This window comes from Pangasianodon hypophthalmus, chromosome 25 (assembly GCF_027358585.1).
Source record: "Pangasianodon hypophthalmus isolate fPanHyp1 chromosome 25, fPanHyp1.pri, whole genome shotgun sequence".
Lineage (NCBI taxonomy): Eukaryota > Metazoa > Chordata > Actinopteri > Siluriformes > Pangasiidae > Pangasianodon > Pangasianodon hypophthalmus.
The window spans coordinates 5854103-5877974 of record NC_069734.1 but is presented as its reverse complement, the minus strand read 5'-3'; the positions used below and the strand labels follow the sequence as shown (position 1 = coordinate 5877974).

Below are 23872 nucleotides of genomic sequence, written 5' to 3'. Positions count from 1 at the left end.
ATGGATGACCTGAGCGTGCAGCACAATATCAGTGAGCATGGTCATTAAAAGAAAAAAAAAAAAAAAAAAAAAGAAAGGTAGTTGGTTAAGAGTGACAAATCATAAGAATGAAGACATCCCCCTTATCCTCACCCCAAAGTCTTAAAAATCAACAGTGTAGACCCTGGCGAGGGAGGGGAAATGAAGCATGCATGTCTCAGTGCGCAGTGTTTACTAAGCAGTTCCTGTATGCACAGTTCACTGCACCATGCATGGCTTTGTCATACAGTATTCCCTTCATTATAGCCACTTTATTGCACAAGGTTTCTCAGAAGGGAGAGTGTATCCTGAATGTTATAAAGTACATAAAATAGTTTCTGTGCTTGTTTTATTCTGTTAGTGTTTCAGCTAACAGTTAATGGCTCTTATAAAATAAATAGTGATGTGCTCAGTATGCTTTGTAGGCTTCTTCCGTTATTGTGCTTTCTCTTTCAGATAGGTTTGTTTGTTTGTTTGTTTGTTTTAAATGGTTCATCATGAGCAAAATGCAGGAGCAACCGATAGCATTCCCCTGAAGCACACCAAAACACAAATTCTGCCTGTTAGGGTGGGCTTAAAGCAGCAGAGCTCATCCTGCCAGAACAGCTTTCAGAAACAGACAGATGGAGAGACAATACAATGGCTGTTAGAGAGAGGGAGAGAGAAGGAGAGAGAGGGAGCATGTCCAGATCTCTGATGTGCAGCAGTGTGTTTGTAGTGGTGTATGAGGTTTTTCCTGCACCCAAGCCAAGAAAATTACTTTATCTCTGTAAGGCTTCTACATGCGTCCTGAGAGACTCTAGAAACACTGCATCACTATATCTCGCACTCAAATACAATCTTTCTCTGTATCACACAAATAGACATGTCTGAATACACCACCCTAAAGAACTCTCTATTGTTGACATTGAAGTTGTGGTGTTCCTGAATTAATTTACTTTGTTGCACAAATATGATGTTAATATTAATGTAATTTTTAAACCAAGTGTGCTCACACAAAGCAGAGTTTCACACAGAAATGGACAAATGTTAACTTCTTTAGTGTACTTGTCCAGTCTGAGGTTTTGATTGCCTGGAAACCTAACTGACTAGGTAAAAAAGTGGTAGCTAATGCAGTATAATAGCATATGGCCAGCTAGCTAGTTAGTTACACATTAATACAGATATGAATGCCTGGAGAGGGATGGCACTGTGTAGCCATAGTCCTTATTTTGTCCTAATAAAGGTCTTGATGTAGCACATCATATTTGCACTCGATTAAAAAGTAAGCAAGCTGTTTTGGCTATGAGCAACAGTGTTTTTTCCTTGCATCGTGTAAAAAAAAAAAAAATTTAATTATTTGAGTCTCCCTAGCATTTCTATTTTCTCTCAGTGTGTTTAAAATGACTGCATGTTGTGCTAGCAGAAAAGTGACCCGTCATCCATGCACGCTGATTAATCCACCTAGTAAAAATTGTTCTGCCATCAAGTAGCTTACGAATAGACTGATGTGTATAGTGCGGTAGGTGGTGGGATTCAGAACAAGAAGCGCACTCTATCGTTACAGCATCAGTGTGCATCACACCACAGTTCACTGCATTTTAAAAGCTACAAATCAAATGGAAACTTTTGCAAAAGTCAGTAGAAAGTAAGGTTTTATTTCTTTGGTTGTTGAACCTGCTTGTCTTCTGGGCAACTACAAATAAAAAAAGTAACACTTCAGAAACAAAATCAGCTTGATCCTGACTCCCAAGCTTGTGATTTGACAAAGCCTATGCTTTTAGTCTGTTTTGGTGCTTGTTTGGGCATGTGGCTAGAAATGGCCACACAAGTCACTTATAAGTTCCTGGGTTCCTGAAAAGGTTCCTGTGTTTTTGGGAAGAAAAAAAAAACACTTTTTTTTTTTTTTGTTTAAAATGGAAGTCTGCATTGTCAGTGCTGGCAGATATACTGTATTTGCAAGGTATTAGCAGGGGATTCCTTGTTGATGATATCTCAGGGCTGTGTGTGTGGTTTTGGTCAAGGGTCATGTCTGAGAACTGGAGGATTTTTGGGTCACTGCTTTAGAGCTTGTGTCAGGTGCCATAATTCTTGTCATTTTATGCACTTTTTTTGTTTCCTTTTGTCTCTTTTGCCTTCGCTGTCAGTTTATATTGAGTCTTTCATTCTTATGGTCAAACTCTGTGCTTTAGTGAAAGGAAGGCTGAGAAGACTGTGTGTGTGTGTGTGTGTGTGTGTTTGTGTGTGTGTGTCACAGCCTTTAGAACAGAGGTGGTATTGAAGTTAACACTTCATCATGGATCCTGGGTGTGAACTTTGACCATGTTGAAGGAGATGTTTAAATGGGGCATGTAGGCATGTGGAGTCAGGGTCTGGGTATAAATAACATCCTGTTTTGGAGGAAACAAAATCTGCTCCTCCTTCTGTGTGTGTGTGAGGTGCGCGTGTGTGCGCATCAGTTCCTTATCGGTCTGCTCAGAGTATCGTGCAGATCCTCTCTTTCGTTTCTGTCTCTTTTTTTCCTCAGGAATGTCTTTGATATCTGATGCCTTTTTAGAAAATTGTCTTGACCCGGTGTGTGGGGTATGGGTGTGTGTATGCACATTGTGAATAATTCATCAGTAACACGAAGGTTGAAACTAGATAAAAGTTGTGACTTTTATCTCACATTCCTATGAAGACTAATATCTTAAGCAAGCAATAATCAGGATCAGAGAAGTTAGATAATTAATCTCAAACACCAGCACAGCGGCATCATGTTATGTTCAGGATATTTTTGGAATTTTCTGAATTAGTATGTAAACAAGTTCTGACTAAGTGTTTAAGAGAGCCTTCAGGAGATTCATAGAATTTCGTTCCGCATTAAACAGCCACATTTATGTAGCCGACCCCATGATAATCACCGAGAAAGCAAGTCAGTGATTTATTCAACACTGCTGTCAGGTCCCTTGGGCACAAAAGTGTGTGTGCATGCTTCCTGTTATATAAAGAATTCAAAGATGCCACTGTATCCGGAGAGATTTTGTGTCATTGAACTCATCTGTAAAGGGGCAAAACTCCTCAAATCAACACTGACTAACATACAAAGACATTGTAATTTAGGGTGTATTAGGAATGCTCAATCATATTTGAATCTTAATCACAGTTTTTTATTAAATATAATTGACAATTGGTAAATAATCTTAATAATTATTTTAGTTTTTTTTTACTCCCCAAAGTTGAATCACTATAATGTAATATGCACAGTTTGTGAGTTATCTCATTTCTAACAATACTTTATATTTAATCAACAAGCAACATAAAGGTCATTACAAGGATCATTTCAGTCAGTTTATTTGTGGCACTAGTGTATTTGAACAGGGTCAGTCTGAGGTGCGCCAGTATAAACCAACACCAGAGTCTGAAAGCTTGAAGGCAGCATGCTCACACTCCATTACATTGGAGTCTGGGGTAGTGCCTCACTAACATTCCCACTGAATGGCCGAGTGTGTCACAGGGTGTGTGTTTTAGTTGTGGCTTTGATGATTGACTGTAGATTGAATAGATATGACATTGTTAAACTGTTTGTGTATATGACTAGGATTCAGAAAAACGGAAAAAGATCTGGAAAACATTGTGAGGATGTTGAATTGAAGTACAATCCGCCATTGTGTAACTGAGCTACAGCACAAATGAAATCATCCATTAGTCATCAAGCTCTGCCACAACAAACAATGTGCTCAGTCACTGCATTACAGCTTTGGACTAATGTTTCTCTGCTCGGAGAAGGCCAAGGATACACACACAGTTGCACAAACACACACAGTGGGCATGTTGGGTTTTACACTGATGAGTTTGGCACAGCTGGCTCCTACATGGTCTCATCAGAGGCGCTGGACAGTGATTGTGTGAACTCCATGTCAGTCACAAAACATCATCCAATCCGTGGGACATCCTCAAACCCACAACCAATAAGCACCTTACTTAGAGCAAACTTAGAAAACCGATGCATGAGCTCCAGACTCGATTTGTGGCACTTCCTGCTTAATACCATGGCAACCTTTAACAGTAAGGCTTTATGGGGTAAAAATGAACAAACATCCTGGTTCTTCCTAACATATACCATACCATGCTTGTGTGTGTTTTGCTACACTATAGAGATGCCATCGAGGGCGCGTGCAGTCTGTATAATCAGGTGGATGAGCTGGTTCATAAGCTGGTGATGCTGTCCAACAAGTGCACTCAGGAGCTGGAGTTTATTATGGAGTTCAAGAGCCTGGAGGAGGGATTCAGGGAGGTGAGAGTCAGTTTTTATGCCTCAGATCCTCTGTCATCCTCAAACGTACAAGCAACAGTTTGGTTGCCTTTCTTAAAGGATCCAGAATGTGACATTTTAAACCATTAAAATAAACTGATTGTTTCATTAATCACCAGTAAACTACTAATAAGGCTTATGAACATCTCTACATCTTTACCCTCAAAAAATGTCAAAATCTCTAAATATGCATGAATGCACAATTTGTAAAGTGCCCTTCTGCCATCCCTAATAGCAATGCCTAGTCAGCTGCTAATAAACTAGCTTGCATTTGTCACAAGTGCTATTTCAGTATCAGAGTCTCAATTTGCATTATTGTTTTCGCAGTGATCAGATTAACAATACCATAACACACACAATGATGTCCATTACTAGCTTTAGTTAAGTAAATCATCTAGCACGCTTAGCATGCAGCTTCTGTGGCTAAAGTTCATTTTCAAATGAATTTGTACATAACAAACTGAGTTCTTACATAACAGTGCTGGAAGTTATGGGTTTTTTAGAGTTTAAATGTAGTTTAACTTTTAATTTAGAGAGTTGTAAGAGCCAGGTAAGGAATAAAACATAAGAGGGTGTCCTGTTATAGGAAAATAAACAACGACAGGGTGGTGTGCTATGACCCAACATGAAGCGGAGTTACTGTTACCATGCTGAAGTTGGTTATTTATTAGTAACAGCACAACAATAAAATTTTTCATTCCACAGAAATTTGCCAACAATTATAAGTTATCCCTTACTAGCCTCTCTTTTTGACTCTGAATTAATAAAACAAATCCAGCTGAAGTGTTAAGGCAGTAGAATGAGCTTGCAGTTAGAGCTGCTGTTAAAGAATCTGAATCACCTTCTGACCAATCAGAATCAAGCATTCAACAGCGCTCTGGTATAAACATGGCTTAATGTCATGAACAGTCCTACGTAGTGTGTGTCAAATCTAGAGAATGCGAAACATTAAAAGCTTTAACTCTTTTGCAGCAGAATATTTTTAGAGAGGGAGGCAGAATGTCTGCTGTCAAAAATGCGATGAATATCTCAAACAGATTTATAATCTGTATAGTGCTACATTCTGGAGCAGGTGTGTGATGGGGTTATCCCACTTGTGTCATCTGAGTCAGCTTTCTTAGGAAAGATAAGACTGATGAATGTATACAGGGCTGGTTTTTAACCTGGTGCTTAATTGCTTAACTCCTGAATTCAGTTTGACCTGTGTGTGTGCGTGTGTGTGTGTGTGTGTGTGTGTGTGTGTGTGCGCGCGTGTGTGTGCGTGTTCTTCTTGTCTTAGGTCAGTCAGTGGATAGATGAGGTAGGAGAGAGTAGGCTGCAGACACTGGGCGAGTTGGAAGATTCCCTGGAGCAGCTCCGCAGCAAGCAGAGGCTTTTCAGAGATTTCTACTCAGCGGCTTATGTACGGCTACACTGTTACTCTGCAAGATCACTAGATATTATACATAAATTCTCAAATATTGTGGTCACAAAAAATGTTCTACATTGTAATCATGCACATTTAAATATAGTATACATACAAATGATATGATATAAATTAATAAATGGTACAATTGAGATTGGATTACTTGGATTATGATGGATAGCCATACTCACATTATGCAGGAAATTGGCATTTTATAACAACAACAGTCATCTGTGTATGTGTGTGCATGCGTAAATGCATGTGAAGTTACTCGTTACTTTGTGTGTGTTTTGCAGGATCACTGTAAGAGTGGAGAAGCACTTTTGAAGCGGTTAGAGCGTTGGGAGGATATCTCGTCAGCTGAGCTGCAGGTGTACGAGGTTAAAGTGCGCTCCTTCTGGGTCCACTTGCACGAATTCTCCCAGAGAGTAGAGGACACTAAGGAGAAAATCAACAAAACCGTGCGCCTCTACGAGTTCTTCGACAAGGTGAGATGTCGATTTTCACTGATTTTTACTGTTTTTCTGGTTCTTGTCAGAATTGAAAGACGCATCCAAATGCAGATGGATGCACGGAGAATAGTAACATGAATCTGAACATGCATGATTTGGAAGTTCTCTCAAAGGACATTTGCTCTACGTTTGGTATATTTGGACAAGTATAAAAGCTGTTTTTGAATCTCCACCTACAAACAATGGTCTGCAGTTACAACCAAATACAGGTTGAGGATTGCACCGTGTATGAAAGTAATTTGCTCTAAGAATGGCTAAACCGCTCTTGATTCATTCAGTTTTAAGGTTCACAATAGCAAGTCAAGTCAAGTCAAGTGGAGTTTATTGTCATTTCAGCCATATACAAGTACATAGTGAAACAAAACAACGTTTCTCCAGGACCAGGGTGCTACATAAGACAACACAGAGCTACGGGGACTACATAAATTAAACATAAAGTGCACAAGTGCAAACGTGCGGACGCACAAGACAGAACAAGACAGTATGATAACTACAACGCCGACCAGTACGCAGTTCTGTTTGAAAGTGTCCAAGTGACAATAGTGCAAATAATACAGAGTTTGGTATAAATAGCTGAAGTAATGTAAACATATGGTATTGTATTATGTAAACATAATAGTAGCAGCAGCAGCATAAAACATGTGCAACACAGGTTAAAGTGATAATGTGGTCTGCAAAGGAGAACAATTGCCTTCTAGGTTTATGGAGCAACAAAGGCATTCAGATGCAAGAGACAACACATAAAAATTCTGAATTATTTTTTATAATGCATAGTGTTGACTCAAAGGCCTACCCAAACCATTGATCACTGTCAAGCAAAAGTGTAGAAGCAGAATTTATATAAATATTTATAGAAACAAATTACCTTCCAGAGTAGATGTGAAAAATTCAGAAGGAACTCATCTGTGTAGAAAAACAAACAAACAAAAAAAAAACCCTGTGATTATGACACCCTCTCCCACACAAGCCTGCAGTTGAACTTGAAAACTGTGAAGATGTAGTAATATGCATGGAATGAGCTGGAGGGAAGTACATACAGCGTGCTAAAAGGGAAAGCCCTTTGAAAAAATCAGCCTCTGAGGATAAAGAAGGTCAAAATCTGTGCATGGTCAGACTAACCTCTGAGCTCCACTGTAATAAACCTTTATTCAGGGATGGTGAGTTTTTCCTGCAGTACGTTATGTTAAATCCAGATGTTGTTTCAGAATCTTCACTGCAGTTGTAATGCTTTAGCCTTCATTTAAGCATTTAAGCTTTAGCAAAATACCTTCTGTCTGCAAGGTGCTGGAGGTTTTTTTTTTTTTTTTTTTTTTTTTTGGAAGAGTGGTTTAATAGCCTTTCCTCATTGGAAACAATGGTGGTGCTTGTGGCTTTGGTTAGGGTTTCCCTCCCTCCTTCCCTCTCTCTCTCTCTCTCTCTCTCTCTCTCTCTCTGAATGGATGCATCAGAGAGAGAAGCTGTGTAAGCTCTGTCTGTCTTTCAGTCATCTGGAATACTGTAACAATGAGTGGTCTTGAATTAGAAAGCCATTCTCTGTGAAATAATTGTCTGAATTTCAGCAGTAAAAATCTGGATCTGATTGTAAATTTGATGAGAGATTCCGTATACAAGTGTTGGTGGAGTAGTTGTGATGGAAATGTGAAAAAAGAGACGCAGTGAGACTGCAACATGAGATGCTGGAATCCTTGAAATGCTCACAGTGCTCGCAGAAGGCACGCGCTGGTGAAGTCCCCAGCTGGTAGTGATGTCAGCATGCACACAGAAGGAGTTTTCTGTTTTTTTAAGCAGTCTTTCTCTGCTTAACCTTCAAAAATCTCTAAATCTCTAACATCACATGCATAACTAATAATGAGAGTTGTACTATATGTGCTCTCATGGTGCTATGCTCAGATTAGCATGTAGACATGTGAACTGCATGTGGTGCTAATCACCAGTTTTAGCTGTAATACCGTATGAAACCATTTAACTAGCTGTGTATTCATGTTTAGAAAGCATCACCCAATGAAAGCACCTCACTGTAGTGCTAGTTATAGAGTTTATTTTAAAAGCAAACTAACTTAAGCAAACAGTTTACCAATTTTGATTAAACATATCTTCCCAGTCATTTTATAATGGCCTCTCAGCTCAGGTGTCCCTGGTTTGATCCTAAGCTTGGGTTACTGTCTGCGTGGAGATTCACATGTTCTCTGTGTGTGGGTTTCCTCCAGGTTGTCCGGTTTCCTCCCAACTCCCAAAAACATGCCACTAGGTGGACTGGCTACACTAAATTGCCCTAAAAATGTGAACGAGTGTGTGCATGAGTGGGTACATGGTTCCCTGCGATACATCCACTGCGATGTATTCCCACCATGGTTATGAATGAATATATCCCATGTTCCACCTTTGTCTCTGAGTCTGGCAGGGGCCGTCATGGGTTCTAACTACTAGAGTTATGCTGCTTTTGTGGTGCTTTGTAAGTGGTAATTTGCAAGTTGTAATAACATCATTTCCCACCTCAGCATGTTCAATGTGCTAAGTGGGAAAAAAAAACATGGATGCCTCCACGAAAGCATGTCTCTTGTTTGTTGTGTCAGAGCACCTAAAGCTCATAAAAAGCTATTTTAACCTCACTATTACAGTTATAGGCCTGAGTGGCTATTGGTTCTGTTCTACTATAATGAACTTCAAACATTCATGCAACATTATAGACTGAAATTGCAGTACAGCGAAAACAGCAAGTAGCATTAGCAACAAGCTAGCCAGCTAACATTTGTGATAAATATTTGTGATAAAATGTTGATTATTACCTTCTCAAAACAGCAATTAGTAATTAGTAATTGTCAGTGTTACAGATGTAATCAAGCACTGTGTCTATATTAATTGATCTAAAGCCAATAATGCTATAAACTCATTTAAAAGTAGAGAAGTGGTACTTTACACTGTTCAGTGTGCGCGGCCACGTTGACTTTGTCACTTGTCCAGTTCACGGAAAGAACTGGTAGCTGAGGAGAATACCCCAAGTTGACAAGTGGCTTGTACCAGTGGTTGGCAGGGAATTACAGGTTGCAGCTTCACCTCGAACGCAACGTTAGACTTTGTCATTAGCATAAACCCACTCCAGCCTCAAATCCCACTCCCAAAACCTTTCTTCTCTGTCTTATTCTGACACCTCTCCTTGTTGATATGGTGAGATTATCCAGCCCTATCCTGCTATCTGTTGAAATATTGACCCGATGGGTGCAGATGCTCACCTCTGTTTAATCCTAACGTGCGATACAAAAAGCCAGCAAATGCTTGTTTAACACTTGTTTTATACTGTAAGTCTCACTGGCTTTAACCTGATCTCTTTTAACCTAGATGTATGTTTAAGGCTGCAGCCTTTGCAGGTCTGAAATCAGCAGGAATGTCATGTTAATGGAGAGAGCTTAAAAAAGCTAATTCTGTAAGGATTTACCCAGCACGTGTCCCTCTGTTTTACTGTTGAGCAACTGATTTTAGAGAGCATCTAACACAAATACCATAATCACACTCATAGGACTGTATAAATAAAAAACCTTTTGGAATGTGTGTGTGTCTCTCAGCACTGGCATCTGTGACTATGTAGTTGTATGTGACACTGAGACTCAGTATAGTGTGTGTGGAGTCACTAAGTCGAACCCGGGTCCTAATTTGTCTTTCGCATGTGGGCCCATCCCAGTGTCAGAATGCGGCTGTTTGCATTGACTTCCTAGCAACCAGGCCAGACTGAGCAGATGAAACAGTGATGTGGATCATCGTCACTATAAACAATGAGAGAGGTGACAGCTGAGCAGCTCCAGTTTAACACTTTGGGTCACATGCCGTTTCTGCTGAGCTAAATGCTTACGGTTTTATTTCAGAATAGTGTAACTGCTGGGGTACTAACTTTTCTAAATAGTAAATAGATTTCAGTATGGAGCTATTTAAATTGTAAGCTTTGATGTGAAAGTTTATGGTGAAGCGTGCAGTAGCTAAAATCGCAAAATGCCACAAGTTAATGTGAGTAATAATAAAGACCCACGGCTTCTACATGCCAAGAAATCCAGGCAGTGGACAAAAGCTGTCATGTCCTATAAATCAGCTCAGTGTGGCCTCAGTCGGCCATGCAGAAACCCACTGACACATATTAGGTGACAAACACAGTACTGACATGCCTCTGTGGCTGTCCTGCAGATCTTACCATGAAAATCAAAGGGGAAAGTGACGGCCAGGGGGCAGCTACCCAAAAAGCCCCCTCTGTGATTTTCAGATTTAGGTAAGACACTGTGGTCTGATATAGCTGGAGGCAGTGGGGTAGTGGTGTGTGTGTGTGTGTGTGTGTGTGTGTGTGTGTGTGTGTGTGTGTGTGTGTGTGTGTGTGTGTGTCTTGAAGGGTGGGGATGGTCCAGATGGTAGGTGCAACGGGTACAGGCCAAGGAGTATCACCACGATAATTTGGCTGTTTGATAGAAGAACAAAGGAAGAGTGACAGGTGGGCCAGACTTAGATATGACAAAGAGAGAGAGCAGATATAAAATTAAAATATAACTAAATATAAAGGTAAGAGGAGGAACAGTGCTAACAAAGAAAAGAAGTAAAAGGAACTCAAACATGTACAGTAGCTCTTAGGATACTTTATCAATGTGATACTCACAATGGATCTCATTTATCAAACCGGATATGAATGCATTTATTTGTAAACCAGGAGCATTGCACACAAGGATTCGGGAAAATTGCACACAAGGTATTCGGGAAAAATCAGTCATTTCATATTCATGATTTGCAAGAAAGCAGTCCAGAACAAATCCAGAAATTAAGACAAATAAGACTAGCCATTCAGTTAGGACAAAAGAATTGGTAGCCAGCAGGCTGCAGTGGCTGAGCTGCGTTACTGGAAGATTTAGTGCTCTTCATACCTAGGAGGTGCTCTTTCACCGTTTAGTCATCATTTTGTCGCTTTTTTGGAATTTTGTTGGTGTCACTAAACACAAATCAATTGAACACACTTTCCATTTGATAGGTGATTATCATTTATCAACATGCGCACATTAGTACAAAGAAAATCGGCATTAAATGAGCCTCAGTGTTGGTCACGATATTTTATGAACACACCGACATTGCAGGTTTTTACTTAATATGCCTTTTGGCACAAATTTTATATTTTTAAAGCCTTTTGTGCGAGAACTAGAAAAGTATCAGACAGATCATTTAGTGTATTTGCTATTAGTGTTAGTGTATTAGTATATCTTCAAATCACTGCAGGGTTTCGGCTGTTATTAGCGAGTCAGAAAGAGTTGCTGGATTTATATAGAGCAAAAATGCACACACACTGATAAACTGAGGAAATAGCACCTCTTTATTGTCCATTTACTAATCCCGTAAATAATGAATGGTTGACACTTGACACATTCACTGAATCACTTGTGTTTACTTTCTGTTTATTAGTAACTGGCTTTTCAAAGGGTACATATACTGCTGTATCCTGGCAAAAACAGTGCAGAGGATATTGCTTTAATCATAATTACAATTCACTCATCTACAAAATAAAGAACTAGAGTCGTTAGAGGGGTTATGACACATGTGGTGCATTTCTGCTCGTGCCATATGGTGATTGCTGATAGGTTTGAGTGCTGATAGTGATACGAGTGGCACACATGTGTATTTGTGTATGGAGCAGTCCGTGAGCGGTGGAGTATCGATCAGGTTATTGATACGGAGCGTCTCTGAGGAGTAAACACTCACTCCACCAGCCTTCTGTCTTGTGCTCTCTGGCCCACTTCCTCCTCTCCTCCCCACTATCACACTGGATTAGCATCTCAAAGCCTGAGCAGGCTCCCTACTGGCAAATCAACATTACCAAAAGCAGGCTAAAAGTGTGGCCAAGCATGCCATTCACACTGTCTATTCAACACACACACGAACGCACACACACACATTTACTCGTGACACTCTCACATGTACACAATCACATCCATTTCACTCTGTATTCAATATTCTTTAGTAAGCCCCCGACGTCAAGGTGTTCAGCGGCCAGTGTCGCAGATGGTGTTTGACCACTGGGGCGTGATGAGCAAGAAAAAGGCTGTTGGAGTTGCTCATTAACTTTCACCTGGAATCAGACTTCACTAAATGTAGAAGGACACAGGAATATAAATTGGCAGATCAGTGCAAGAACATACATTTGCTTGTTTGGATATTGTGTCTTCTAGTATCTTGGATGTGTGTGGGCCATGATGATTTTTTTCAGCTCACTTCTCGCATGTGAAATGAGAGTTGATGATTAGATTGAGTTGAACCATACAATTATGGAACTGTGCACAAATGTGGCTACTTATGTCTTAGTGTAGATATTTGTTTAGTTATATTGCCTTGCTGCTTTCCACAACACAGTTCACAGGGTACAGGTAGCACCTTCATGATAAGTTTTACTCTCCTCCTACATTCCCCTTCTCTCTCTCTCTCTCTCTCTCTCTCTCTCTCTCTCTCTCTCTCTCCCATTCCTACCTCTTAGTCTTTCTGGCGTGAGGGGCTTTGTAGTAGTGACAACCTCTGTCCCCTATCCTCCCCTCCCCTCTCTCTCTCTCTCTCTCTCTCTCTCTCTCTCTCTCTGTTGCTGAGGCAGGCCCATCTGGTATTTAGACTAGTATTTGCCTGTGAATAGTGTGGAGGTGGGGAGAGGAGGGGAGTGGGCGCCAGTGGCCCGCTCTCTCAGCAAGCCCGTCACTCAGAGAGAGAGAGAGAAAGGAAAACGGAGGGAGAAAAGGATGACTGCTGCTGCTCCCTGCTCCGTACAAGGAACTAGCAGCATTTTATTTGTGCAGGAGAATGGATATGCACATGCAGAGGTAGGACATGTGCCAAGTCTGGAAAGTAGTACTTGAAGTGGTATGTAAAAAATAAAAGTTTAGAAGTGTGTCATGATCATATGAGTGTTTGAACTTATTTTACTTAGTTACCCTCGCACATGGCAAGTGCACATTAATTTTGTGTGTGTATGTGTGTCTGGGATTGCGTGTCACACGACTCAGTGGCTAATTGAAATCTTGGCGGAACAGTTCTGAATGGATCTCAGTGGGTTTCCAAGGATAGTTGACTAACTCTCTCTTTCCGCTAATCATCTCTCACCCTCCCTCCCTCTCTTTCTCTGTTTGCCTTTCTCTCTTTTCTGGCTGAGAAATGTCTGTTGCTGGAAGCCTTTTGTATAAGCAGTAAGATTTGTGTCAATATAAAGTGCAGTGTTATTTCAAAGGTGTGTATTGTTTCCATGAGAAAGTCACCGCTGCATTTCCCCTGCGAATGCTGCTCAGTTTGTTTTTTACACCAGCACGTTACATAGCTTTGGGGATAAAAAAGGACAACTCGGGTAGCTTTACATGTTCTATTATCCCACTGTAACTCCTCACAGTATTGGTCAGATCACTATCCAGAATGTGGTTTACTTTACACCAGTTACACTCTGGGAGAATATGAGTCAAAAGAGAGGATAATGTGAGATTCTGTGTGTTTTGTTTAAATGAGGAGTAATGTCTCTGACATCATTTTATCATGTTTCTCTTCAAGGACACTCATTTGTTTTCTTTGAAACCTGAAGTCAGTTACAGATGTAGAGCAGATATTTGGTGTGTTGAGCGGGAGAATACTGTAAACTAGCCAAGAGTTTACCGTGTTTTTAAAGTTTTACAACTTTTAACATAATCTCAGTGTACTGCATCAGTAGGATGTGTTTTTACGTTTCCCTGTACTCTGAAAAGAACTAAAAAGCTGTTTACTTAACTAATGGAAGTGATGACATTTAGGCAAAACAGGTGTAGAACGCTTTCATGAATTCTTCAAAGAAATTTGTAAATCAAGCTCAAAAAATTGTTCTTTCAGAGATTTGAAGGATTTCTAGGCAGTGTAGCTCAGAGTAGATACGGAAGTGACGCAGTGTCTGTTTTAAGGAAAGCCAAAATAACTGGAATTTCTCTCTCTCTCTCTTTTTTTTTTTTTTTTTTTTTTTAACTATATGCTTCCTGAATGTTGTATAAAACTACGTAAAAACAGCTTTGGCAAGACAAAGTGCTTGTTAAGTGTAATGATTGTAGTTTGGAATCTAAAGTTTAAAGGTTTATGAGCATACAACAGTGTGCTTAGCTTCCATTTAGGCATTCTGGTCTTTATCTATTGCTGGGAAATGTATCTAAATTCATGTTGTTTTTTTTTAATCCCCTTATGTTACAGATGTGCTGATGTGGATAGAGATTCGGTTTAAAATCTCTGGCAAATTTCTTTACATTCACTGAACTCAAAGAAGATATTGGAAAGCAACCAGCAGTGTGCTGCTGATGATAAGTGATGAGGAACATGCTTTTGGTGTTGAGGCTGTTTGGGTGATGAGGTGATGGGAAATGTGGGTTGATGTTGAGTTTGTAAATGGATGTTGGTGGTAGAGTGATCGGGCCAATCTCTTGGGTAGCGCTCTTACTATCTGTTGGCTCTCTGTGTGCAGTGTGAGGCAGCTAGCCTTAGCTTGTCCTTGCTGCTGTGTAAGGAGACTTAAGAAATGTCTGATCTTTTTCTGGTTCCCTCAAACCTTCCATAGTGGTCATGCCCTCTAGTCTTATTGCTTCGCTGGTCCTGAGGCATGTCAACCCCCTTCAGGGCCACTGTCTGATTGCAGAGACCCCCCCAGAACAAAGTCACTGCATCAAATACCCACCCAGCACTACTCCAACATCCCCCGTGTACCTTTGCTCCACCCCCCAAACACCACCAGCAGGAGACTGGCCTCTAGAGCACAAAAACAAGCACATGCGCTTTTAATTAGGCCTGCCAGTCTATTGTAGTTACTGACTGTGGTGTCCCCAATTTTGTGTGTGTGTGTGTGTGTGTGTGTGTGTGCGCGCGCGCAGTAGCAGGGCCTGGGATGGACACCTGTGGGTACAAAACACGGACCTCAATGCCCATTAAATGACAAGACCCAGAGGAGGGTAAACAAATGTGTGAGTGAGGAGATCCTGAGCCCTCAGCCATGTCGCTCTGGGAGGGCGAGTGAGTGAGAAAAGGTTGGCAGGTTTTGTTGCACGGCTTGTTAATGACATGTTGACTGATCACTGGAGCGTACTTGCTTCACCTCTCGCTAATGAGCCAGCATGTGTGGGATTTACAACCCTCAGAAACTCAAGACAAATCTCGTCTGCACTGGTAGGAAATGCAGGTGGCATTTTAGAGAATGAGATTTGCTACCTTTTTATGCATCTTCCAAGATGTTTTGTATCAGTGAAGCTTCCTGGAGCAGTAAACAAAGAGAAGAAAATCGCTCCATCAGATCTGGGGATGCTGTCTTATTCATCACAATCGTAATTATTTATTCCCCCAAGGATAAATCACTATAACATATGTGTGTCTTTGTTTGGGTGTGGGTGTGTGTGAGAGAGAGATTGAGTTTCTGATGTCTCTAATGTACCCTTATTGGCCTACTTTACCTTCCCAGCCCCCTCCTGGGCCCAACCCAATCAAATTATACTTACACACACACCCCTCCCACTGACTCACTGCCTGAGGGTCACACAGACTGCCCTGGCATATAACACACTTTAAAAATGGCTTACACACACACACACACACACACACACACACACACACACACAATTATTGTACAGTCTATTTACACAAACACACATGCACCTTGTGATCTCCAAGACTATATAGTTTAGGTAAGTATGGTGTAATTGGCACTAGTTTACTTTGTATAAATTGTTCATGAGGTCTTTTCTAACTTCCATATGTGAAGCCATAAACAGTGAAAAGATGATTGTATGTATTAACTCTTACCACCTGTAGAAGTTTTATGAGCCTGAAATTTGTTCTGTGGTATACTGGCATAATTGGACATGGAATGTGTGGAATTTTTTTTAATATATAGATTTTTCTTCTTGGTTGACGGAAAGATACTCTGTAAAGTTTAACTCCTGCCTCATTTCCTGTTTGTCGTCATTGTGCTAGACGGTGACAAAGGTCAAAGGGCAGCTCAGGTCCAGTTCACTCATAACTGAAGTCTTAACATGGTGATGAGAACACACCCTGCTATCATCATCTTACTTATATTAGGAACAGACTTTTTGTACCTCATTATATGCTTAGCATCTGTACCTTATCTATGTGATCACAGGAAATGAACAATGCAGTTTGCTCCTCTCTTCCTCTCTCAAAAATCTGGAAGCAACACATGTATAAAATACAAGAGGCATGCTTATATCCCAAAGCCTCAGCCGAGCGTGCAGAGAGCAGAGCAGTGGAGTGTGACTGTGCCTAGAGGTTGTTTAGGGTTCGCCCTTTCTGGGTTTTCTTACTGGAACAGCTGTGGTTTGTGCTGGACCTCCAGTTCATACATCTCTGTATAAGCAACATAATTACACTCTGAAACAGATAAATGTTTTGGGATGGTCGTGTGTGGCACTGCTGAGCTTTGCTATTTACATTCCTCATTGCCAGCTTTGATAATCATCAAGACACAGAAGCATCTGAAAATAACAGACATGTGCACACCAGTCAGTAACCACACTGATTTACACCAGCATCACTCACAAAATATTCACCTAAAGCTGACAGACTGGTCATCAGTCAAACATGCTGTTATGTAAATTGGAGGCATCTGTAATCACCAAAATCAGCCTGATGGAGATCAAATTCTGCAGAAGCTATTTATCATACAGGTGCAGATCTATTGGCACCATCAGTTCTGCATTAGTCCCATTAGCATTCCTTTAGTCAGGGCGGTCGCATGACAGATGGTGCACCCTTAACATGTGGAGGAATGAAAATTCATAATTTAGTCCTTTAACATGAATTAAAATTCAACAATAAATGTTTAAAGCACTTAAATATGCGAGACACTGCTTAAGCATCCAGACACTGTCATATTATAGATTGGTTGTTGTGATTTGTTTTTTCCAGAATAGCAAATGGTGGAAACAGTTGTGAGGTACAACCTGTAACACAACTCCAGTAATTATTAATTATTATTAAGTATTATTGCGTGGTGTCCTTTTATTATTTTATGGTTTTTATTATTGCATGGTTTTTCTGAATGTAGAATGTGCTAGAATCTTCATTAGAGGCATATCAGAGCTATTAAATTTAAACAGCTCCATGCATCTCTTTCTCTCACTGGGAATTCTGGTTTCATGTTAATGTGACTTTCATTTGTGTTTGACTGACTTAGCAGTTGTAGCTTATAACGCATTACAACGCCCTCTGGTGGATCATAGGGTTCTGACATGTTTGGTTCTTAAATTGGAGAACGCTTGGCATGTTGTGTGCTGTGTCCATACATACCTAAAACTAGTGAGAAGGGGACATGGGCCTAGGACAGTCTATTTATAGAGAGATCTCTGAAGTCAGTCCAATACATTATCATTGCAAGTTGAAATATTACACGGGGCTTGCAACTCATACAACTCGCCACTTCCTCCAGGCATGATTAGGCCAAACATGAGTACATGTACTCTTTTGGCAGATGCTTACTCATTTGTATCCAAAGCAGTACAGCTTAGCAGTATAGAGATTTGAACTCACAACCTTCCGATCAGTAGTCCAGAGCCGTAAGCACTGAGCCAGCACTGCCGTGAGTGAGCTGCAGAATGCTTCAGTGCCTTATGCTAGTGATTTACATTTTGATGGAGTCAGGCTGTGATTTTTTTTTTGTTTGTTTGTTTGTTTTGTTTTTGGACTGGTGTTATCAAGGAATCAAGGCACAGTAAGTTAGGGTGCTTCTGTAGAAATTCCAAGTGCTGTGCATATAGTGTCCAGTTTGAAAGACACACACACTTCAGCGAAAAACACATTCTTGGCATGGCTTGAACCTGAGATCAGAGCGTTTCCCTGCCTTTCCTCTTTTTTGTCTTTTCTTTTATTTTTAGGAAATAATAATGGAGATTTCTTTCAAGTGTTAAAATGTCCCCTCGACCTTCTTACGCTGCAGGAGTGTCATTTATGCATGCATACAAAGGCTTAGAATAAGCTGTTCTTATTCCACCTCTCCTCTCTCTCTCTCTCTCTCTCTCTCTGTCTGTGTCTCTCTCTCTCTCTTTTGTGCGAGGTTGAATAGTGCTTCTTTCAGAGGTACCTCCTTCAAGCTTTCTAATTCAGCTCTCACCAATCAAACACTCCCACCACACACACACACATACACACACTATTCACACTTCAAAGGACCTTAAACCCTCTCAACCATGATGTCATCTTCAGCCTGTCTGTGGCATTAAAGCATCAAAATGGCCCGATCAGAGCCAGTGAATTGCTGCATTGATATAAAGTGTTTAATTTGAGTTCTATGTGTTGGATCAGGGAAGCAGTGAAAAACAGTTTGCCTCTAGGCTGTGACCTCTTTGTGCTCCTATAGAGCCTTTTGGTGGCTTTGTCACTGTGAGCTGTTGGTGATTTTTTTTTTTTTTTTTTTTTTTAAATTGCGGGAGTAAATGGAGTTCCTCACGGTTCTCTCTGCTGAACATTTCTGTTTTCAAGAGACTTAAATGCAAAAACAATGACAGCAAGACACACAGTTCTCTCATACTTTATTCATTCTACAAATCAGTCCAAAACACCATAATGTTCATCTCAGTGCCAGAGAGATTAAACTTTAGGTAGAAAACTGTCTATGTTTATGATATTCAGTGTCCCGGGGTGTTAATCATGATCATTAAATTAGCAGAAGGTCACAAGGAACAGCAGGTTATGCACCTTGCTAAAATAAATTCATTCCATTTAGTGTTTGAATTGCAGTGATCGATTAGCCCCCACCCCCTCCTTCTCAGTCTCTCTCTCTCACACACACACACACATACACACACACGCACACACACAGACTTTGTGTCAGCCTTTAGCAGTCAGTATTGTTAGTTTGAACTGACCTCTGGTCTGCCTGATGACTTTAGTATCTGGGTTCCAAGTACCTCCAAACATTGGTATGTGCCTGTTACTTCACCATAGCCCCCCACCCCCAACACACACACACACACACACGCACGCACGCACGCGCGCGCAGTTGATGAGTAGATTAACTTCACCCTGGCCTGTGGACACCCAGTCCAAAGGGTGCGAGGTAAGGTAGAAGAGAGAAAGCAGCACTGAGCTAGAATAATAAGGAGGAATATCCGAGGTTTCCTGTGTCAGCTCAGATGGAGTAATTTCTACTGAAAAGGGAGACTGTGGAGGAAAACAATTCCAAAGACGGATAAAAAAAGGAGCAAGAAAGTTAATGTGACATCACCTAGCAGCCAGAGCACAGGGGAAAGAGGTTTTTGTGAGTACATGCATAGAGAGATTAAAAAAGGGTGAAAGATTTTTTTTCCCTTCCTCCTTAAGGAATCTGTCAGAGCTTTGCCATGTCAAAGGGTCAGGGCCATGAGCGAGTGTTTGATCGTTGTGAATCCTCCCTTAAATCTCAGCACAAGCTGAGTGTTGTGCCTGTTTAAAAAAGTACTGACAGTGAAAGAGGGAGTGTGCAAGAGCCAGGCGTTAGAAAAGTAATTAAGGGAAGCTGTGTCTTAAATACAAGAGTGCTGTTTCACAGTGCTAAACCCATTAGCTCTCCTGCTGATGCGCTAAAGCTGTACTGTCCAGACCTCCCAGCTCCTCCATAAATACCTCTTTAGTTTACATGAAAATGGTGTGGAGAATCTTTTTTTCCTCCATTTTCTTTTTCATCTCATCTTCTGTTTCACACACATTCACTCACATCCACCTTCAGCTAGAAAGAGTCGTCATTCAGATGGTCTCTTCTGTGCTCGTAGGCTTCCTAACAGATTCCATTGATCCATCCACACTGGTGGATCAATGCAGCAGTCTTATTTTATATTGTACAAAGTTCACTCCCTCTGTTGCACCGTTCCACACGTCACCATAGACGCCTTCACGTCTGACAATTAAAATAGCGACTGAGTACAAACCAGAACAATAAACTGACTAAGGACAAACCAAATTAGCATTATGCCTGTGTTTCACTTGTGTCTACATGAAAATAGAGCTTTTATTCCATAATGGCTGATGTTCCTCTGTGTCTCTGCCAGGCATACGGATGGGCTCTGGAAGGCATGAGGCACTTGGCTTGTGTGAGTATGGAGGACTGTAGCGCGCCTGAGAAGTGCCAGGGAGTGATGGCTTGCCTGGAGAACTACCGCAGCCAGCATGTGCCAATCCCAGATGCACACTTCCAGGAGATGAAGGACCTCGCTGTGGAGTTAAAGAGCGAGCAGGGCCTCAAACAGTGGAAATTCGCCTGGTCAAAGTGCCAGGAAACTAAACAGATGTTTGAGAAAAAGCTGGAGGCGGTACTGCGTGCCCGCAACTCTGGTTCAGGTGCCAGCAACCCCCGTGGGCCCCAGGAGCGGAGCAGCAGCCTTTCATTCTCCTGCAGGAAAGCCTTCAGCAGTGTCCGGGCTCGTGACAGACTCTCCTCCACCCCCTGCAGCCCAGTAGGCACTCGTTCGGATGCCCGTGATTCCCTGAGGACTCCAATAGGAAGTCCCTGTCACACAGAGAACCAGATTCCACACAGCATTCCCCTTAACTCGCACAGACTCACCCGCAGCACATCTTCAGATGCGTCTCCTTACCCAGCATACTCATCTTCTTGCTCTGCCAGCCCTGCGCTATCCTCTGTAGGAGACACAAAGCGAAGGGTTCTGAGGAAAACTCAGAGCTTTGATGCTGCCGGAAGCGAGGTGGGCACACGGTATGGCACGTGCCAGCGGACGCTAAGTGAGCCAGCACGCAGGGGCCACATGGGCGTGTTTATAAAAGGCCTGGAGGTGAGCAGCACAGAGGGGACTGATCGGCCCTACAACTCACGGCTAGCACCAGCACACAACTGGGCATCACAGGATACACACCGTACAGGGAGCCCTGTTCCAGAGCCACGTGCCAAGGGCAGGTAGGAACATAGACACTCATAGTAGGGACTGAAAATCAACTGAACTGTAGTTCAGCTTGTTATTGGTAAGAATTAAGTTTTACAGTAGTCTGTACCCAAATGATGTGAAAAGGACTATCATCAAAATAGATTTATTTCTGTTGTTTTCTGTTAAATGGCTTAGGAATACTTTACCATCCCAGTGAACAACAGAAATGGGTCTGAAAAAAGCTGTACAAGCAGTCCAAGCATGTAGAAATATCATTGTTATTGACCTTAGACTATGGGTAATATTGGCAACGATCCTGTCTCATGTGAAAATGCACTTGTGTGTCAGATGTGCAAACAGATTGGTGCTAGGAAATATTTGCAATTTGGAATGAAACAAACAAATTTTTAAAAAGATACAGATGAATTAGGTGTGAACACAGCCTTATATGCATCACAATTCTTTTTTTTTTCCGGTGAACTAAATGTCATTGAACCTTGTATAGATGTATTTGGAAAAATATTCACATACCAGCCATTTCTGATGGAAAGTAAACACAATTTGCTAGACCTGTAAAATTCCTTCAATTCTAATTATTTACAAGATTTTATGCCACCTCCCATGTCGTACTGTGATCTTGCTGGTCTTAGTCTCGTGCATAGGGACCCCCAGCACAAACACAGTTAATATCATGGCCCTGTTTGCAGGCTGTAGTCATGTGTGTAAGTGTTTTACTCATGTGTAAGGGACTCTGTGTGTAGCTGTGTGAAACTTGCTTCTCGGACTCATAAACCTCCTCCATTAGTCAGAGATGTCTTTTCCACATTGGGGCCCCCTGCTTCCCCGTTAATCCTCATGAGATAAAAGCCCCTAGCCCCTGATGACTCTCCCAGATGAGAGCTGCGCAGGGGGACTTTGAAGTGCAGTAAAGTGCGTTTGTCTTCCGCTGCTTCACACACCACAGCCATTTATTAGCACAGAGGAGGGAGAGGAATGAGGTTCTCTGTGTGTGTGGCTATCAGAGGGAGCTTCTTCCCACATTATATTAAACTAACCTTGAAACTTCTTTGTATTTTGCTGATATCATTGCTGTTTGTGGGTTTTCACTTTGTTTTGTCTGCATTTTTAAAATTCTCACCAGTGTCAGGGCACAGTGTAACTTCAAAATAAGGCCTTAGTGAAAAGTTTCTCATGCTTTGATGTTGACACATTCTGTTAAAAGCATATTTTGTTTGTTTTGCATGTATGAATTAATACTGCATCATTAATGAGTTTCCATCCCCCTCACTCTCTTCTGCTCCCTCTCTCTCAGTAAACTGCGGCACATTGTTGATGAAATGGTGACAACAGAGCGTGAATATGTGCGCTCCTTGAGTTACATCATTGATCACTACTTCCCCGAGATGGAGCGTCCTGACCTGCCCCAGGACCTGCGGGGAAAGCGCAGCGTCATCTTCGGCAACCTGGAGAAGTTGGTGGACTTCCACAGCCAGTACTTCCTTAAAGAGCTGGAGAGCTGCTGTAACCATCCACTCCGTGTCAGCCACTGCTTCCTGCGCCATGTAAGAACATCTCCCCACACACTCCACTTCGAATAGCATGTCTGAACACAATGGTTTCCTGCTGTCACTTTAATTGTGTCTGAAAGATGAATATTAGATCAGTCTCAGATCAGATCAGATCTAGATCAAGCTCAATTCAATTTCCTCTGGAACAGATCAGACATCCCACAACTATGAAACACCAATTAAGCCAAAACTCTTAGTAAATTAGGCTGTTAGTGAGGATTCACCTAAAAATCAGTCTCACTACTGAACAAGGCTGTCTGAAGAAACTAGCCTTTACCCATTCAAACAGCATTATAGTATATATTTGGTTACGCAATCTAATTTGTGAATCCAGGTTGGTCTTAGGATGTGGCATGGATACTTTTACCATTCCATAACACACAACAACTGTAAAAATATCTATCTATCTTTTTTTTTTTTTTTTTAACCTGTGGAAATCAGAGAATAGCTGGTGTTTATTGAAACAGAACAAGGAGGCACGCTCACCCTATAGCAGAGAACAGCCTTCATCTCAGAGTCTAAAATTTCCTGGCACAGGGAACCCGACGGTGCCCTGCATTTATAAAAAGAACATAAAACTAAATATTAGGCCATTTATCCAATATCACTAAAAAGTGCTTCCAGTTAAAACTGAATATAAATGCCTGTTTCAATCTGCTCAACATGGTGAACTGCAATACTGATTCGTTTTTTTCCCCCTTTCGGTTTAAATTTGCAGCAAGACCAGTTTGGACTGTACGCTCTGTACAGCAAGAATAAGCCCAAGTCAGATTCACTGCTGGCCAGCCATGGAAACAGCTTCTTCAAGGTGAGTGACTGAATTCCTGCACAAGAATCAACATCCCGCAGTAACTGAGCATGATGGAGTCTGTTAACTTTCACTCACTTCACTGTACTGAGAAAAGGATGAAAAACCTCTTTACGCAAAACTCACTGATAATGGATGTCCAATGGCAGTTGTTGGGGCAGGCAGTATACATTTATGCAAAACACATTTGCTACATATTTCTAGTTAAAGGCACTTGTTAAAGGTATTTGTAATCTCTATAATTTATCATTTCAGAGAAAGGATCTATTTTTATTGTAGTTATGGGGGCTCCTGAGTGGCGCAACAGATTTGCCCCATCATCGGGAGATCAGGAGATTGCGATTTCCAGATGATTGCAAAATTTGCAGATCCAACTAAGCAAAATTGGCTGCCCTCTCTGGGAGGGAGGGATGATGTATTCTCCCCGCTGTCA

At 41.3% G+C, this 23872-nt stretch overlaps 1 protein-coding gene across 2 annotated transcripts in view; it reads left to right on the top strand.

Moving 5' to 3' along the window:
• The window catches only part of plekhg4 (pleckstrin homology domain containing, family G (with RhoGef domain) member 4), a 67939-nt gene that overhangs the window by 36786 nt on the left and 7281 nt on the right, over nucleotides 1-23872 (top strand). For both annotated transcript variants that reach the window (XM_026937476.3, XM_026937477.3), the window contains exons 11-16: nucleotides 4135-4273; nucleotides 5571-5693; nucleotides 5993-6184; nucleotides 20233-21095; nucleotides 22376-22625; nucleotides 23350-23439. In XM_026937476.3, coding sequence (XP_026793277.3) covers nucleotides 4135-4273; nucleotides 5571-5693; nucleotides 5993-6184; nucleotides 20233-21095; nucleotides 22376-22625; nucleotides 23350-23439 — 1657 coding nt within the window. The remainder of the gene's footprint in view (nucleotides 1-4134; nucleotides 4274-5570; nucleotides 5694-5992; nucleotides 6185-20232; nucleotides 21096-22375; nucleotides 22626-23349; nucleotides 23440-23872) is intronic.